Here is an 18,599-nt window from a genome sequence, read left to right as displayed (position 1 = left end):
GGGGGGGGGGGGGGGGGGGAAGGACATAGAGGTACATTTTGGTGAAAATTGTTGGATGTATGTGAAGAAAATGGAGTAGCCAGTATATCAGATAAAATAAGTCCATTAAATTCTTTATAAGCAACGTACGTGGCATTGCTCAATATGCTGTATAGTGTAATTGAGGGACTGAGCCTTGGCCGGCACATGTCTTCCCTCTAAATTCACATCCAAGTGCAATATTAAATTATGTTCTGTCGTATTATGTTCCCATCATCTCTCAAATTTGGCCCAAAACAAGGGCTGCTACTTGCTTAGAAAAGAAAGATTCATTACATCTTTGCTGCCTGTGTTACTAAAACTTACAGAGGGGGAGTTAATCACCTAAAGTCCTAAATTAGGGAAAGATACTGGCCTATTTTGTTAATGCCACCTGTTTTATATCCTTAGATCTCCTGGTATAACAATGTTATTGCAATATGGAAAGCATATGTAAATGAGTTACTATAATCTTTAATTACATATGCAGTGTTACAGTGTGACACATCCCGGCTTCATTTGCGTATTTCCTGTTTTTTCAGTTCTTAAATATCAGCTCGCCTCGCTGCTGTACACACACAAGTGCAGTTTACACCACCAAGTACTCAAATCCTACCTGCTGTGGCCGTGATAGAAACTCTTTCCCCATTGCAATTTTTGCAAATCTTTAATAATTTTAATTGCCCTCCCTGATACTCCAATGCCCTGTATATTGTATTCCCTGCCCAGAATTAGACATTCCAAGTCCTATGTACTTTACTGCTATACAAAGCCTTGCAGCTGCAAGACAATAGTAATAGGCACAACAATTAGCCCATTCTTTAAAACTATTAGTCCATTCTTTAAAACTATTTGCTTAGCCTTTTCCGCTCCAGTATCAATGGATGAGATGTGCCTGCTCCCAGCACTCAGCTAATGTTCTTAGGGCCTGTCCTTCATAATTAAGCTATTCTATATTTGGACTGCGTCAAATGAAGTTATCAGTCGTGGCCAACGGAGGCTGCGTTCTAAGGTGAGGATGAAGAGAATGGAGACTGCTTTCTGCATTGAAATGAGGCTTTTGTGGTACAGACAGGCCAAGCTCAACGGTAAAAGCATCCTACTGGCCCTGCAGCGTTTAGTTTAACTTACCTAAAATTAACTTCCGTAACTTTTATTGCAGGAAAACTGCCACCCTTGAATGGATCTAGTTTTGTAAGTAACTTTGTTCACTTTTCTCTGGGCTTTTATTTGAATTGCTATCTTTTAGAAAAAAAAAAAAAATAATAACCCAGAATAGTTTTTTCTCTAAGAAATGGTCGTTCCTGAGATATCCATCTACACTTGTAAAAGCATTTCCTTTGGCTGAGTTGAATCCATATTTTTGTCAACAAAATTCCACTTTGCTGAATCACAATTGGGATTTTTTATCATTAGCCCCCGTCTACGTAATGTGTGGATGAAGAACAAGAAGGAATAGGAAAAAGCAACTGCAAGAGGCCATCGCTGGTCCATGGTGAGCTGTGAAGGACACGATGCCGTACCGAAGCCAAGTGGTACATAGAGGGTCAGACGGTTCAGAGGCTTGAAATCAGCCAAGAACTGTTGAAATGCAAGGGCAGCAAACTACAGAAAGCTACATCTATCACCAAAGTATCTTCTGAGAGGTGGAGCAGGCTTTTAATGAAGCTGTACAGATTTACAGCATCAACAGAAACAGGTTTTAACTACGAGAAACTTTTTGGTTCCAATTAAAAGTGATTTTATGTAAGACTGAAAGGTCCCAGTGCTTAAGAAGTTACTTTCTACAGATACTAAATAATTCCTAATAAGCAAAGCTCTATGCCAAATAAATAAATAAATCAAGGTGCTAAATTTTCCTGAACTTTGATTAAGTCCTTATGATATTACATGTAACTCCCCCTTTTCCATCTCTCACACAGTACATGTAAAATACTGACATTTTCATACAGTCCTAATTTATAATAATTTTGCACAGGACCTCAGTCACATACAGTAATTTAGAAAAATGTTACAATATGAGTCTCTTTTCTCCTCCCTGTCCTACAACTTCCATTATGGACCACCCATGGAAGTAACTTAGCCAGGGTAGGAGTGGATTACACTTGTCCTCTCCAGTTCTTAGCTCTCATCTCGCCTAACGTGGTTCAGAGTCGGGGTGGATAAGATCCTAAATAAAATGCCAGCAGCTAGGCTATGCCTGCTGGCACAGACACAGTATCTGCTATAAAGTACTCACAGCTTTATTTTTTACCTAATCGCTATTTCTAAAGAATCGCTTTAGTCATGGGAACGCTGCAAATAAACCTGAGTTCCAGTGGTGAGTAGAGTTCATTTCAGATGGCTCATACGAAAACAACAGAGCTAATTATACTGTAGTAATTACCTGAAAATTATATGTATGTTGTTTTTCCACCAGTCAATACGGCTATTTTTGAACTTTGCATTGTTCTCATGGATTGCTGGAGTCACGCTGTCTCGAAATGGTCTTCTCCTCTCACCATTAACTTGGCCTCTGGTTTGGGGAGAGTGTTTTAGAAGAAGTTTCAGCTGTCGTGCGTGCTATTTAGCTCAGACCTTTCGTGCTCACTTGCACTCTCCAGCTCTGTCTGCATCTGAGAAAACGTTTGCATTTTAATAGTCTTTGAAAGTGGATTATAAGATCCTGACTCTACAATAGGAATCTAAAACAGTATCCCATTAAGATTTACTCTTGCACATGAAAAGATATTGAGAATTCACCCTAGCCCACTCAGTAGAATAGCTGTGATAATTCTGATTTTGAAGAGTTTTATTTCCTCACCTGTCCTGGGTGTGGCATGTTATCATTGTCTGGGTTGTTGGTTTGGTTTTTTTTTTTTGGTTTAAGAGCTACCAACAGAAGCACCTGAGGAAGGCAGGGAAACGCCGCACAGGTGAGTGTCACAGCCCACTCCCAAGAAGGGAATGCTGTCGAGCAGCAAGGACTGGAGAATGGGAGTCAGGAATTTTTGGATCACTGCCATATTACCTGATTTTACCAAGTCATGGGGTAAAATGCACTCGGAATGACTCCTTTGTGTAATGGGGATGATAATAATAGGTATCTCCCTGGACTGTTGAGAGGAAATTAATTAACATTTGGAAAGTACTTTGAGATTCTTGGATGAAAGATGATGGAGCTGGAATGCTGGCAACATTAAAATATGTTGGAATAATCTTAATATTTATTGCATACGGTGCTTTCATCTTCAAAGCTCTTTACTAACATCAATGAATTAACAAAAAAAATATTAATAAAGATCATATTTACCCATAAAATTATTCTCCCAAAGCATATATAAATAGATCTGCCTCCAGTTAAAAAATAATATTAAAAGAAAGTGTAAGCACCAACTCCGGTATCATGCACTAAATCCCGAGTGGTGCTGTCCATAGCAAACCTACTTTGAACTATGAATTATTAGTTTATTCTTTTAATGAGGATAATTGGACCCTAAGCCTAACTGGGCAGGACTTGAAGTCACTGGGAGGGCACCACCGACTACCAGGGGTGACAAATCAAGATGGCAAAGGAAGAGCAGTGGTTAGAAAACACCTCGGCTGTGCCAGGCTGTGCAGGAGCGGGCCTTTCTCTCTGCAGGAGGAAATTTAATTTGTGCTTAAGCACAGTTTGTTGTGTCTTTGGAACAAGGTACAGAGAGCTGAGAAACGCTCTGTACCACCAGGAGAGATAACCAGCAGCCCCAGATACTTCCCGGCCAACGTATAGAATTCAGGGCATCCCAGACTAAACTATCCAAGTGCTGCCTGCAAGGAATTGCATACCTTTTTTAAAATTATTTTTTAAAGGATATTCTTGCTGGCACAGACGTGGCTATCAACATCATCACTGAGAGGCACAGCCCAGCAATTTACTGAAAACCAGTAAATGAGACAGTCCTTCCAAGTGCATTATGTGCATTGATTTCAAACCGGTGCTCAAGGAACAGCAAGGGACCTTTCCCTTTGTGTTTCATTTTCCAGTCACCTTCCCCATCGCAGCCTCTTCAGCTGCAAAGATAAATAAAACCAGAGGAAAAAAGCACTCTGTTGTTATTTCTCCCCCCACCCTCTGTTTAGTTTGAATTAAATGCGTTTCCATAGGTCTCCTCCCTCACAGCAAAAGCAGAATCGCTGGCTCTCTCTGCGATGATGGACTCGGATACATTCCAGAACATAATGGGCTCTAATAGATTTTTTAAAAATCTATGGTGCACTTCATAGACTCTGGAGGTCATTTTAGGCGGCCCATCAATGTTCAATATAAATATTTCTGTTCAGCATGTTCTCTGCACACCGATCAGAAATATCCACTCACCAGATGTGCGTGCCACAAACCCGAAGCCGTTCTCTATTTTCTCCAGACTTACTGGGAAAAAAGCAAAAAAACACATTATCTGTGAAGTGTTTTGTAGCCCGGTCTCGTCAGGGCTGTTGCTGTTTCTTCAGAGTTGGCTGAAGGCTTTACAAAGTTATTCACAGATTAAACTGTCCCAGTTAATCTGCTCCACGACGACATTCAGGCAGGGCTTCAAATATGTTCGGTTTTGGATAGGAATCAAATGTTACCTTTGGGAAATATGCTTATTATTAGCATTAGACATAGCTCTTGGTTTACTTCCAATAACTTTGTTGAATTATAGGGGGTTTTGTTACTGGGTTTTCTTTGTGTCCTGTATTTATGTGTTGTGGCTGGACAGACACTATTTTATAGCATTTACTGTTTCTAGTGCCCCCAGTGCTATCGGAGAGATTTGCAAACATTAATTATTCTGCATAATGCCTAACACATGGCGAGGATCCAGCTAAGAGCGTGTCACCCCTGTGCTGTGGGCTCACGAGGGTGGCACATGTAGGCACAGGTAGCATTTTTGTAGGCTAGAAAAAAACCCAAACCACGCAAGCAGGAGACAGCACTTGTATTAACAAATATGCCATAGCTGCAGAAAACATTTTAATGACAGGCGAGACTGACATCCAGCCAAACAGCCAAGGTCTTTTTCTCACCATGTGATCTTTTCATAATCCTCCATTTCTCTCCTAGATCAACAGGTTCCTCTTTATTTGTCATTGTCAGCTCTTAGCACAAAGAGCCTTTTGTCTGTAGCTCTGACCCAAACACACAAGACTTTTTTTTTTTTTTTTTGGCCGTTCTTGGCCATATGCTTTCAAATGGACTAATGGCTTTTCCAAGCTATAAAGCAGAACCTTGACCCCAGGAAGGGGAGATGGTGGTGTGACAGCATCTCTCTGTTTTGACATCATAATTTATCCCCTCTGCAGCTCTACTGGCGGCAGGAGCTGGTGAGGAGACGGCGCAACCCAGCAAAAATACTTGAACCTGATCCGCTCTACAGCTCCTGCTATGGATACCCACACTGGAATCACCACCACGGCGGCTCCCGACGCCCAGGCTCAGCCCAGGGAAGACCCACGCCACTCAATAGCTGCCTCTTTACATCCTCTTCTACTTCATTATCGCCGCTGTGATGAAGCTATCACACCTCCTTTGTGAGGCAGCACATGCAGAAACCACACCAGCCGTAAAGCCCAGGGGATTCCTGCCACGGCGGCTTCCTTGGGCTCTGCCGTGTCAAGTCCCAGTACAAACACATCACTGCAGCCACGGATGTCACTCCAAAAAATGCCTTGCCGAGGGATAAGCCAACAGAGAGCAAGAAAAAGTTATCATCTGCCCCGTTTTTCTCAATTTTCTGGACTACACCACCACATCGCGCTCAGCCCGACTGATTAAGGAGGGTACAAAAAAAGCTACGGACGGCGCCCATGAACCTTGCTGGTCATATTCTGCACTTGAAGACAGTATGAAAAGAGTTCATACCCTTTAACTGGCACTTGTTCTGGACTATCACAGAAAACTTTTTGTTTTCCACGGGAAATAGCACCAGAGCTGAATTCCAACCTGTCTCTTTCTGGGTGTGCCTTTGCCACATCACATAATATGGTTTTATTCCAGGTAAACCTATCCTGGAGCTTCGAGGGTGGCTTCCCAAGAGACATGGTGGGCTGCTGAAGAGAAGAGGAATCTGCCTTTCTAATTTATTTTTTTCCCCCCTCATTTCACTTCTTTCACCAAAGATTTCTATTTGATCAATCTGTCTTCCAGAGAGCAGGGAGGGTTGTGACTTGTTTCTTTTTGGGACCCACTTTCCCATGTATTTAGCAGAGCTTGTGGGATTTCGAAAGTGGATCCTCCCCGTTTGCTGGTGCTCCAGATGAGGGAGGAGAAGGAAAAGAGCTTCTTATCTCCCCATTCATCCTTATCTGTGCCTGCCAGCCGGGGCGGAGGGACAACTCTACGGGGAAGCAAGCACAAAGCGTTCACGAATGTAAAAGAAGGGGGAAACCTGCACTAAAAAGCACCTCTTTTGTTATAAACTGCTCCAGAGCTGGGGTCGAGAGCAGAAATATGGGGCCTAGAGCTGCTGTCACCCACACAGAGTCATCACCAACAAGTCCTGCAAGCGCAAAAGCCCACCAACGTGTTTTTAAGTGATATATCAGATCTATCAGCACACAAACACACACATGGACCAACTGACGTTGGCAGTGTTGGTCATCAGAGTCCGGCCTGGGAGGGTCAAGGCCAAGAGAAACAGCATTGCACCAGGGGCTGTCTGGTGTGTGGAACCAACAAAGACCAGCCTGTCCTCAGCAGGGCAGGAGGGAGCATCGTTAGACACTGCTAACCATCCTCATCAAACAGCATTGGTGACCCCCAACACCTCCCCCAAATTCAAGCTTCCACATCGCGATGTGCGTTACTTTTGGGGCAGCGTGAGCCAAGGTTACCCAGATAGAACCACCATCTCCAAGTTGAAAAAAGAAGTCTTCCATGATTTGTAAGATATTTTTTAAAAAAATCAGCTACAAATGTGGTGACAGAATTTCTTTCAGAACCTCTGTTACATGAAAATGAACACTGAAGCTTTTAATTTACCTAAGATTTCTCTCTGAAGGGAAAGACGTACAATTTGTTCAGGACTAGTTGACAGATGGGGAAATGAAGTCTTCCGTTGTTGTTCCATTTGCTGGATGTGAAAATACTTAATGCTTACTGAGGACTTGGAGGATGGGAAGAGCTACAGAAATACCTGCTCTCCAGACAAAGATGAGAGAGAACTGCCAGGGTCTGCTTCTGGAAGATGCTCCATGTTTTAGGTTATCTCAGAAATCAGTTATATCAGAAATCACTCTTTTCCTTAGCAATCCTCAGCCATTTTCCTGTGGTAACGCAAAGGAATAAATGGAGGAATTTAGTACTAGACCTAAAAAGCAGAGTTGCACAAGATCCTTTCAGTTTCACATCTCCACCCAGCAAACTCTTTCAAAACAGTAAGTTCTCTCTTTCAGTTGAAATTTCCTTTTTTTCTTAAAAAAAAAAAAAAAAAATTGGAAGCCTTTAACTGAAAGGTCTTTCTTTTCTCTACTACTAATAAGAGGCTATTAATACTATTTTTCTTTTTTTCCACTGAAGATGCCCTGCAGTTTTCTTCCATCGTCCAAACTCTTTAAAATGATACCAAGAACTAATTGGCACCTCTTAACCAAACCGCTCAGAAACGACCGAGCAGTCGATCCCGCGCTCACATCTGGGCTCTCTGGAAGGATGAATAATTAATTAATAGGACATTATGGAGCAGACTCGAGGCCAAACTCAGTTCTGGGAAGCGCGGTTCTAACGGAGCTGTCGTACTGGGGATGGTCCCGTATGCCAACCGGGGCCTGAGCCGATGTAGAAACTGACTCTATAAAAGGCCAGAAAGGAGATTAAAAAGAAAAAGAAAACAAACAACGCCCAGCAATATCCGATTTCTTCCCCCATGTGCAGCAGCAGCACAGCACTGCTGCATGGTTTAAAGATCTCCTCACCATTTAAAGGTCTGGGTGTAGGTGCTCCGAGCTGCACATTGCCCGTGTCCAGGACACCACGTACCACAAGAAACAGCAGTAAATTATCAGTAAATTAATTGGAGCCCGTTCCCCTTTATCAGCCCCATGGAGTTACAGAGCGTTTGCTCCTGGGCAGATCCTGCTCCGATTACAGCCTGTGAGAGATGGAGCCCGTTATCGGTGAGGCAGCTTCACAAAAACCACGGGAAAAGCCACATTCCTGGTGCCCCAAACCTCTCACTGCAAATCCATCTCTCATGTGGAAGACTCTGGGGATGGTGAAAAGCTGGGGAGCACGTGGAAGACTCTGGGGATGGTGAAAGGCTGGGGGGCACGGCCAGACTCCCGCCTGGTTATTCCCTTGTGGAAGCCCTCATGCATTTGCAGCTCATCTCGGGCATCCCTTTGGGTTTTGCTGGTCCTGGAAAGACAAGCGCTTGCTCCGTTGTTCATCATGGATGCTGGGTTTCCATCCTTCCCTTGGGACACATCTCAGGGCCACATCTTTCTTGGTTTACAACAAAAGTCTCACCGACAGTCGCAGGAGTCACACAAGAAGGGTTTGACCCTCCGCCCCCTCCCACACCTTTGCTGCTCTGCCCTGGAGTCGATTTCTTTAGGAGAAACCCTGTTTGCACTTTTAGCCTTTTTACTGCTCTTTCAAATATTTCTTTGCCTGTGGACATTTTTGGAGGGGGAGAGAAAAAAAAAAATAATCCCAATTTAAATCAAGCCCATTGTTTTCACTAAACCCAACTCCAGAAAGATTTCAGAACGTGGTTGTGATTTGCCACATCTGTTATTTTTATGCATTGTTTTTGTGCCAAGAGTTTCATAAAAGGTGTTATATAACCGCATCGTATCACATAATTCAACATGTTTCCACAATTAGGAGCCCACGTGAGCCTTGAAGCCACGGTCTTGCCCAGGGTTTTTATGGTTCTCTACATCTTTCAGCCCAAGCCGGGCTGAGATACAAAGATGAACGGTGACTGTGGTTTCCTCCTTTCTCCTGCAGACCCCACTGCCCTTTCCTGATGGCCAAGTTCCTCCAGGATCCATCAGCTCTGCCTGGGTCACTGCTGCCTTCACAGTTCAGAAGAAGTAACCACCCATGGCTTGGACCCTGTGCTCTGTGTGACCAAACACACAGAGATTCATCCCACGGTTACGCGCAACTGGATCATCGCTCTTCAAGACACCAAGAGGTTCATTGTTTCCCAAATATTGCAACATGAGCGTTTATCACATGAAAAGAAAAACACGTTCGCAGTGAAAGTGACTGATGGACAGTTGGATCTAGGACGGGGAAAAACAATGGCAGAAAACAATTTAAGAGATTGACTATAAAACTGCTTCTGCTGTTCACTTGATGAGCAGGTCTCTTACAACACTCAGCATGGATCTCCAGGTGACTCACACAAGCCCCAACTCGTAACCCTCCTGGGGACAGCCCCACGTTCCTAAAGTGTCCCTCCTGTAAATGGGGGAGGGTGGAAAGTGAGACATATGGACAGTCATCACCGACCATCACCATCACCTCATACCCCAATGAGGTCCTAACACCTCCCGCTGTCGGCACGAAGAGATCCAAGGGAACCACAGCGTCTTCTGCAAAGACCACTTGTGGACTGGTTTTGGAGGATCTCAGAGGGGTTTGCAGACACAGGGTGCCACCCAGGCAGGCAGGGTTCACCCACTGCCACTCTGGGTGCCCGCTCAAGCAAGGTGGCTTCAGCTTCATTGCCCCACTACCTTCCCCAGTTAAAAGAAAAAATTAATTAATGGTTAGCCATGAAATCAATCCAGAAATATGGAATCAGAGAATCGTTTTGGTTGGAAAAAGACCTTTAAGATCATCAAGTGCCTACAAGTCTGTGAAGAGAAGTACCATTTCTGGAAGAATCCCCCAAAGGAGACTCTTCCACCTGTGAGCAGGGACCAGAAGTCTGGGTCTGATGGAACTTTGTTGTGGAAGGGACGGGCTTATTAGGACGTTCTCCACAGTTTTGCCATAGGTGAACCACTAAGAACTTTGGAAATTTCCAGCCTGGCACTGCTTTAAATGAAAAGCTCCATCTTGTTCTCCTGGGTCAGATATTCTGCATGCAGTTTCTAATTTGGACCACAGCTCTGGAAAACTTGATTAGAGCTGTGAAAACGGAATTTTTATTAGGGAGAACTGAGCTCCTGCCAAGGTTTATTTTTCAAGGGAGTAGGACCTAATCCTAGAAGTAGTTCCAGGGCTGTGCTATTCTGGATGCCCTTGCGCTGGTTTATGGCAATTATGCAGCCAAACCTGGGCCGACTGGTAATGTTTGCTTTGGACAGGTTGCTACAGATGGCAAGAAACTGCAAATGGACTTCTCAGCCTGGTGCAGGCATCACTGAAAATGCATTTTCTCCAAGTTGCTTTTTTTAGTTTTTTCCTCTCTCTCTTTCCTCTCCCCCCACCCTTTGTTTTTAAACAATTAATATGTTCACAAATCCACCCTATCTAAAAACAACGAAGTGTTTAAAGGCACGTGGAGAATGGAGAGTAACATATCTGTGCTCAGAGGCTGTTAGCTGTAATCAGCAGATAGACAGATCTCCCTGCCAGCTTTCAGAGCTCGGATTTCTGCAAAATCCAATACAAAACCCCCTCTTTGGGTGGATGCTTTTCAGGGAATAGCACATCGGTTTCCTCGAGAGAACCCACAAAGCTCATGGCGTGGAGTGACCCTCTGGAGGGAGCTTTCCATCTATACAGCGAGCAGTAACCAGGCTGAGCCGAGCCATAAATCCAGGAATGCATGGGAAAAGAGCAAATTAAAATGTGCTATACTTGGCAGGTTCCTTTGCGAGCGCAGGACTTGTGAAAGGTGACATTAATGGCCCCGGCAGCTGAAGGCTGCTCTTTCTTCCAGAGCTGGAGCAGCAAAGGCCTCCCAAAAAAAGTGCTCCCGTCTGCTCCCAACAGGGCTTTGCCTTGGGTGTGAGAGCTTCTGCAGCATTGCCCACCCGTGTCCTCCTCCTGCAATTCGGGACGGGCTTGGGATGAGGAACCCACCACCAAGACATGCTGGGGATGGGGACAAACCAGCCATGGGGACCTCAAGACCTCCCTGTAGGGCTCCTTGACTGGCATCAAGCAGAGTGGGACCAGCACCCCTGCAAGCTCTGCCCAGTGCATCCTGCCTCTCCCTTCCTAGGCTACCAATTAGCAGTAATTTAATTGCAACACGAGAAAAGCAAAGCGGCTCTGGGCAGTCAGGCTGCTGGGGGGAACCTCTTGGGGACCCATCATCCCATCCCTCCAACACACAATGGACTGGAAAACGTCCCTTCTCCAGCAGAGGCACTGCCCCCCTCCCCAGTTAATCCACCTGCAGCTTAATTCCTCCACGGAAAAAAACCAGAATTAATCTGTTAGTGTCAAATTATAGCTGTGGATGTGCGTGTTCAGCTCGTACGGACTTCAATGGGAGCCTGGCCTTCGTGCCAGCAGACGTGGACCTCTCCTGTTTGTAGGGTGCTTTGAAGCTGGGCTGGTGTTAGGAGGTGTGAAAGGCTCAGGAGAGGGAACTCACCCAGCTCCACCACGGTCGGGCGGCGAAGAGAAGCGAAAACAACAGGCGGTGATGCGGGAAGTCAGATCCCACAACTTCATTAAGAGTCAGAAAGGAGATCAAAGGAAAGAATTTTCAGCTTGAGAAAAAAAAAAAAAAAGGAGAGAAATATGTTTTAAGTTTCCAAGAAAACCACAGAGTTGACTTTGTTACATGAAAATAAAGAAGAGATTCTGTAAGCAAGGCAGAGCTACCCCGCTGTACGCCCTCCTCTCATCCACGCGGCGCAGAAAGTCTTGTTTGCCCCCAAACCTCCATCCATTTTAATCAAACCCAGACCTCCTTGTGTGTGGACACTCCAGTCTGTTTCCATAGAGCTCCTTGCTGTCCCGGTCACACTTGTCCCTCACAAACACTAACCCAAAGGACACCAGCCATACACTTCATGGCACAAATTAAACCCAACTGATTTACACAAAACACTTAAGGTGAAGGCAGGAGGAACCTCCAGCCAGGCAAGGACTGGACACACACCTTGTCCCCAGCCCCCTGAAGCCAGCCAGGTCCTGAAATAGCCGGGATTTTTCCCTAAGAAAGAGGCTTTTGCGTTTTGCTGAGGTGAGGCCAAGGCAGCCAACAGCTCATTTTGGCCACAACTACACGTTTCAGGTCCACTTCAGCCACTTGGACAGACAGACCCCTGTGGTGCCACACGGGCAGCACCCAAGGGACCAGCCAGGGCCACTCTCAACATCTCCAAAAGGTGACAGCAACGCTGATGACTGGGAAAAAGCAAACGTGACACCAGTTTTGGTCTGGGTGAGGAGGGGGATCCAGAGTGGTGCAGAACCATTGGCCTCACCAGCATCACCCTGGGAAGGTGATGGAGCAAATCCTGCTGGAAAGCATTTCCAGGAGGCCCAGGTGACAGTGACTGGGGACAGCCAGCACAGGTTCCCCCGGGCACAAATCCCTCCTGGATGCCCTCTGTGATGAAAGGGCTGGCTCGGTGGACCAGGGGAAAACAAGTGGGTTTATTTACCTTGACATTAGCAAGGCCCTTGGCACGGCTTCCTGCAGGATCTGCCTTTCAAACTGGTGAGATCCCAACTGGATAAGTGGGCGAGGAGGAAAATTGGCCAGACTTCCAGGCTCAAACTCTGCTTTCGGGGTGCAAAGTCCAACTTGCAGCCAGCGAGCAGTGCCATCCCTCAGGATCAATATTGTCCTTATTAGCCACCTGGATGGTGGGACAGAGCGTTGGCAGATGGCACCAAACTGGGAGGAGCAGTCGGTGCTGGGGAGGGCAGGACTGTTGTTTGGGGAGACTGGGGCAAGCTGGAGAAAGGACATGGACCTTCTGAAGGCAAATGTCACATCCTGCCCCTGGGACAAGCCCACGCTGGGCTGGGATAAGCCCATGTGGCCAAGGTGGGGGGTGACCAGATGGAGAGCAGCTTTGCAGGAAGGGACTTGGGGGTCCTGATGTGCCGAGATGTTTGGGGGCTGGAGGACATGATGTATGGGGAGATGTGGAGGGAACTGCCTTTGTCCAGCCTGGAAAGGAGAAGGCAAAGGGGGCTTGGGTCTTGCTGCTCTCTGCAAATCCCAAATGGGAAGGTACGGAGAAGACAGAGCCAGGCACTTCTGAGAGGAACACAGTGAGAAGCAGCAGGAAAAGAGAAATTTTAAGTAGACAATAGAGAAAACCTTATTTTTATTTTATCATGAGGGTTAAAATAAAATAAAATAAATTCAAGCACTAGAAGTGAAGGGAGATCATAAAGCTCCTTCAGATATTCAAGCCTCAGCTGGACACAGCCCTGAGCAACCTGATGTGGGTGGCCCTGCTTTGAGCAGGACTGGAGCCCCCCACGGGTCCTTTCCAGTCTAGATGTGACCCCTTTGGTTTCCAGACCCACCCTGGGCTTGGATGGTCACTGGAAAAGGGCACATATTTTCCCTGTGGTACCCAGCAGCCCACAGTCTGAGATAATAATTCATATAGTTATGAAATTCAGTGAAAATTCAGTGAAATAATACTTCATATAGTGACAAACCAGCACTGAAAGAGCACGCTCAAAGTGAGATGAGTCTTTCAAACACATCTTCCTCAACATGCCATGCTAGGTCAAGACCAGACAATTCATTTTAGAAACGAGTGATCAGGCAAATATTTTTCCTCCCTGTCACCAACAGCAAATAGCCCCTTGAAATCGGAGACGTATTAAAAAAGTCAACACTTTTTAGAAGCTCTCTGGCATGTCCTTTGTGCTTAACAATTAGACTTTCCAAGCAAATGTGTCTTTGGATGATACAGTTGGTGGAACCTAAATAATCCTCAAGGAGGCACTTTTAGCTCCAGTATTACCCTTCCTGGTGCTCACCCCACTGCAGCACTGTTTCTCCCATACTATTCCATAAATCCAGCGAGAGCCTTATGTGTTGACAGAAGAGTCTGTGCTCACTTTGGGACAGAGCACCTCAGATTACGTGTAACCGTTGGTCTAGTCCCCAGAATCAGGTCTGTGACCTTCAGTTCAGTCCGAGTTTCTCCCACTACCAGAATTTCACGGGAAGGCTGCTTTTTCCCTCTCCCCTGAGTTTTTTTGGGGGGTGAGCAAACCTGTGAGGGACACAGGAGCCTCTCTGGACTTCTCCCCATCCATGGCACCATGCCACCCCCTGCAGGGATGGGACTGACATCCACCCCTTGCTCCTTTTCTTCTCCTCAAATCTTCCAGCAGAATATTGTGCAAGCACCTTTGAACTCACTGATGGCCACCATCCCACGTCGAGCAGCAGCAGCACCCCTCACCCTAAAGCCCACCCAACAGTTTGCTCTCCTGCTGCCCCAGGAGGGAGAGCTTCACCCCTGTGGGTCCATCTCTCGAAGAGGCCATGGCCCGGCCCTGCCTGTTGCCCCCCCTCAGGCTCAGACTTGCTTTCCCCAGGGATAATTTTGGGAGGTTTCCATGGAAGTTGCACAGAACCTCAGCTCAAATTCCGGCGAGGAGGGCTGTGCAGAGCAGCGCTGGGAACGCCATCTCCTGGCGTCCTCCGAGTCCGGCCACGCTGCCACCACCGCAGAGACACCCCGCATCCAGCTGACCCCCCTCCCCACGCGGCCAAGGATGGAGGTTTGGAGCCCGAGAGACATGAGGATCCCACAGGTCCCCACCCCGAGGTCCCACACCATCCCCAGCACCCACCCCACCACGCACACACCCTGCCCAAACCTGGCAACCGACAGGTCGGGCACTTGGCATCGCTGCTGGAGAACATCTACCAGCCCCACGTCCACCCACGCGCTGGGGCAGCCCCCTTGCTCTCAAAAAACCACCTCCAATTCAGCCCCAATTTCCGTGCGACGGCTCAGAGCACTTCTCAAAACGAGAAGTGGGGTGTCTCTGCCATTTTCACAGAATCACAGAATCTTCTAGGTTGGAAGGGACCTTAAAGATCATCTTGTCCAACCATCAACCTAACTGACAAAAATAGACACCCACACAACAAACAAGGAGCATCATCACTAAACCAGACCTCCCAGCACTACATCAACCCGTCTTTTGAACACCTCCAGGGATGGTGCCTCAACCACCTCCCTGGGCAGCCCATCCCAATGGCTGAGAACCCTTTCATGTAAAAAATTTTTCCTAATATCCAGCCTGAACCTCCCCTGGGGCAACTTGAGGCCATTTCCTCTCGTCCTGTCGCCTGTGACTTGAGAGAAGAGACTGACCCCCACCTCTCTACACCCTCCTTTCAGGGAGTTGGAGAGAGCAATAAGGTCTCCCCTCAGCCTCCTCTTCTCCAGGCTGAACACCCCCAGCTCCCTCAGCCTCTCTTCATAAGACTTGTGCTCCAGACCCCTCCCCAGCTTTGTCGCCCTTCTCTGGACCCGCTCCAGCACCTCAATTTGCACCCCATCCCTCCCACCCCGGTAAGAGGGGACCTGCTCAGCAAAGGGGACTTTGGGCTCAGAAAGCAGCACGGCAGAGAAACCCAGAGCAGGCACGGCTCCATTCCTGGGAACCATCACGTCTGCTGGCCTCCAAATAAAGAGCTTTGTGTACCAGAGGAAAGCAGCATATGGGGAGAAGCCTTGGCCAGGCTGGAGGTCTGGTGAGCAGCTCCTCGGAGCTGCTCTGCCACTGGCCTGAAAGAACAACTCCATCAGCTACAGCGAGCAGACCTTCTGCTTCCCCCGATTCAGAATTCATCACAGGCTCAAATACAGACAACTCCAAGGCTTTTTCCTGCTTTAATTATTTAAAAATCCTAGCTCTGGCTGTTTATTTTCAGGGGTTATTACCGCATTCGACTATTTTAAGACTGGGGAAAAAAAAAAAAAAATCCAGAAGAAAAAAATCGAAGCCTTTCCCTCATTCTGTTGGTGAAGTTTAATTCACTCTAATTATTTCATATTACTTAGACTATAATAGTTTCATAATTTCTAGTATATTAAGCACTTAATACGTTGTGTCATTTGAAGTCGCATATTAAATTCAGCAAAGTACATTTTAATGAGAGTTAAGTAGTGTGAAAAATATTAATACAACAGAAAAGTTCATTTTTGCACCCGCCTTGATGGGCACCGCCGCCACGCACGGTGTGGCCGGGCAGGTGAGATCCACGGAGGCAGGAGGAACTCGTGGGCCAAGAGAAACAAATGAAATGGGACCTGGGAACACACCGTGCCCCAGAGCCCAGTTATGAGTCCCAGACCAAGGACCTGGGAACACACCGTGCCCCAGAGCCCCGTTACAAGCCCCTTGGTCACCCAGACCAAGTTCAAGGCCAGGTTGGAGGGGGCTTGGAGCAACCTGGTGTGGTGGGAGGTGTCCCTGCCCAGGGCAGGGGGTTGGAACTCGATGGTCTTTAGGGTCTCTTCCAACTCCAACCATTCTATGAGTCTATGATCCGTGGGTCTCCACAGGGTCACTCTGTGTCACCTCCAGCCCATGAGGTACCAGCAATGACCCACTTGGAGAAGCACAAAGGAATCTGTGAGGAAAAAGGCCCAGCTGCTCCTCTACAAGCTCCAAAAAGGCCCAACCATTTCATTGCCACAAGCCAGCCAGCTCTCCACTCGCAGAGCTTGGCTCTACCTTTAGATTCATCTCTTTCCTACCACCTCCCTCACCTACACGTCCCTTCCACGTTCCAGCAAGGTGATCCCCCTTCTCCCAGGCTTACCTGCTCGAGAGATGCCACCAGCAACCCCAGCCCTGCTGCTCCTGCTCAGGGTCATGTATCACAGACGCCTTCTGCAGCTCACAAGGGAAGAAGCCACAAGAGCTTCACCTGATGCTCTACAAGATGAGGAGAGCCCAAGAAAGCCAGCAGAGATTCCACCCCGAGGGTTTTATAACCTTCAGCCCAGCCAACCGTGGCCACCTGCCCCCAGCTGTGGGTCAGGCCCATCTCCAATCACCCACAGGTGATGGGGGGGACGCTGCTCCCGCCCCCACACAGCTGATCCCGGGGTCAGGCACTCACTGCCCCACCCCGGGTTATTCCCAGGGGAATAAACCACATTGAACTGCCGAGAGAGGGTGATGCTTAATAAAACGCTTAATTAAAAACCCACCAGGTTTGATGGGAGACTCAGAGGGGGGGTTCAGGCTGGGGAGGCACCTCTGGAGCCCCCCGACCCCAGCTGGGAGAGGGGGGTGCCCCTCGGTGCGGGGAGCTGTGGGGCAGACACGGCCCCCAAAGCGCTGGGAGGACTCAGCCGTGCGAGAGGAGCCGGTCCCGGGTCCAGAGCATCCCCGCGGGGCTCCCGGGGGGTGTCAGAGCGGAGCACGGTGTATCGGAGCGGATCTACCCCCGACGGGTGGGGGGGCTGCAGTACCGACTGCGCCCACGCGGTGGCGGCCCAGGCCGCGGAACGGCTAATGAGAGTCCCAGAAACTAATTAACGGCAGGGCCGCGCTGCGGAACTCCCGGGGACGGCTCACACCGCGGCAACACCGGGACGGGCATCGCCGGGATGGGCAAGGAGAAGAACTCCCCCTCCCCGTCGAGTGCGCTCCCGGTCCCCGTCCTCGAGATACTCCCGGTTCCCGTACACCCGGGATGCTCCTGGTCCCGGTCCCGGTCCCCGGGATGCTCTCGTCCCCCGCACCCCTAGGATGCTCCCGGTTCCCGCACCCCCGGGATGCTCCCGGTCCCGGTCCCCGGGATGCTCCTGTCCTCCGCACCCCCGGGATGTTCCCGGTCCCGGTCCCCGGGATGCTTCCGGTCCCGGTCCCCGAGATGATCCCAGTTCCAGCACCCCCGGGATGCTCCCGGTCCCGGTACCCGAGATGATCCCGGTCTTCGCACCCCCGGGATGCTCCTGGTCCCGGTCCCCGGGATGCTCCCGGTCCCCGGGAAGCTCCTGTCCCCCGCACCCCCCGGATGCTCCCGGTTCCAGCACCCCCGGGATACTCCCGGTCCCCGAGATGATCCCCGTTCCCGCACCCCCAGGATGCTCCCGGTCGCCGGGATGCTCCCGGTTCCCGCACCCCCGGGATGCTCCCGGTCCCCGGGATGCTCTCGTCCCCCGCACCCTCGAGATGTTCCCGGTCCCGGTCCCCGGGATGCTCCCGGTTCCCGCACCCCCGAGATGCTCCCGGTCCCCGCACCCCCGGGATGCTCCCGGTCCCGGTCCTCGAGATGATCCCGGTCCCCGCACCCCCGGGATGCTTCCAGTCCCCGGGATGCTCCCGGTCTCCGCACCCCCGGGATGTTCCCGGTCCCCGGGGATGCTCCCGTCCCCCGCATCCCCGGTGCGCGGCGCTGCAAGGAATATCCCCCCCCCCCTCCACCCTTCCCGGTACCGACTCCCGCATCCCCGGTGATGCTGCAGGACCCGACATGCATATTCCCCCCCACACCCCCCAGCCCGAGATATGGCTCTGGGTTAAATCTTGGGTCGAAAACAGGTATTTTCGGGCTAATAGGTGGGCGAGCGCCTCCCCACCCGCTCTCCGAGCTCATTAACGTGATACCTTCATGTGTGAAACGAGCATATAAATGGGCATTAATGAGCTCCCGGCTGCGGAGGAGGGAGGGGGAAGGGGGCACGTCGCGGGAGGGGCTGCCAAG

The 18,599-nt window shown here is 49.0% G+C and overlaps 1 protein-coding gene across 1 annotated transcript in view; it reads right to left on the bottom strand.

Moving 5' to 3' along the window:
* Positions 1-4,012: 4,012 nt before the first annotated feature.
* SKOR1 (SKI family transcriptional corepressor 1) overlaps positions 4,013-18,599 on the bottom strand; it is a 39,341-nt gene continuing 24,754 nt past the window's right edge. The window contains exons 10-11 of the mRNA XM_014952681.1: positions 4,358-4,408; positions 4,013-4,050 (exon numbers count right to left, since the gene is read on the bottom strand). Of these exons, the coding sequence (XP_014808167.1) occupies positions 4,013-4,050; positions 4,358-4,408 (89 nt within the window). The remainder of the gene's footprint in view (positions 4,051-4,357; positions 4,409-18,599) is intronic.

Source organism: Calidris pugnax, unplaced genomic scaffold, assembly GCF_001431845.1.
Source record: "Calidris pugnax isolate Ruff unplaced genomic scaffold, ASM143184v1 scaffold187, whole genome shotgun sequence".
In the NCBI taxonomy this organism is placed as follows: Eukaryota; Metazoa; Chordata; class Aves; order Charadriiformes; family Scolopacidae; genus Calidris; species Calidris pugnax.
This window is presented reverse-complemented; position numbering and strand designations above follow the sequence as displayed.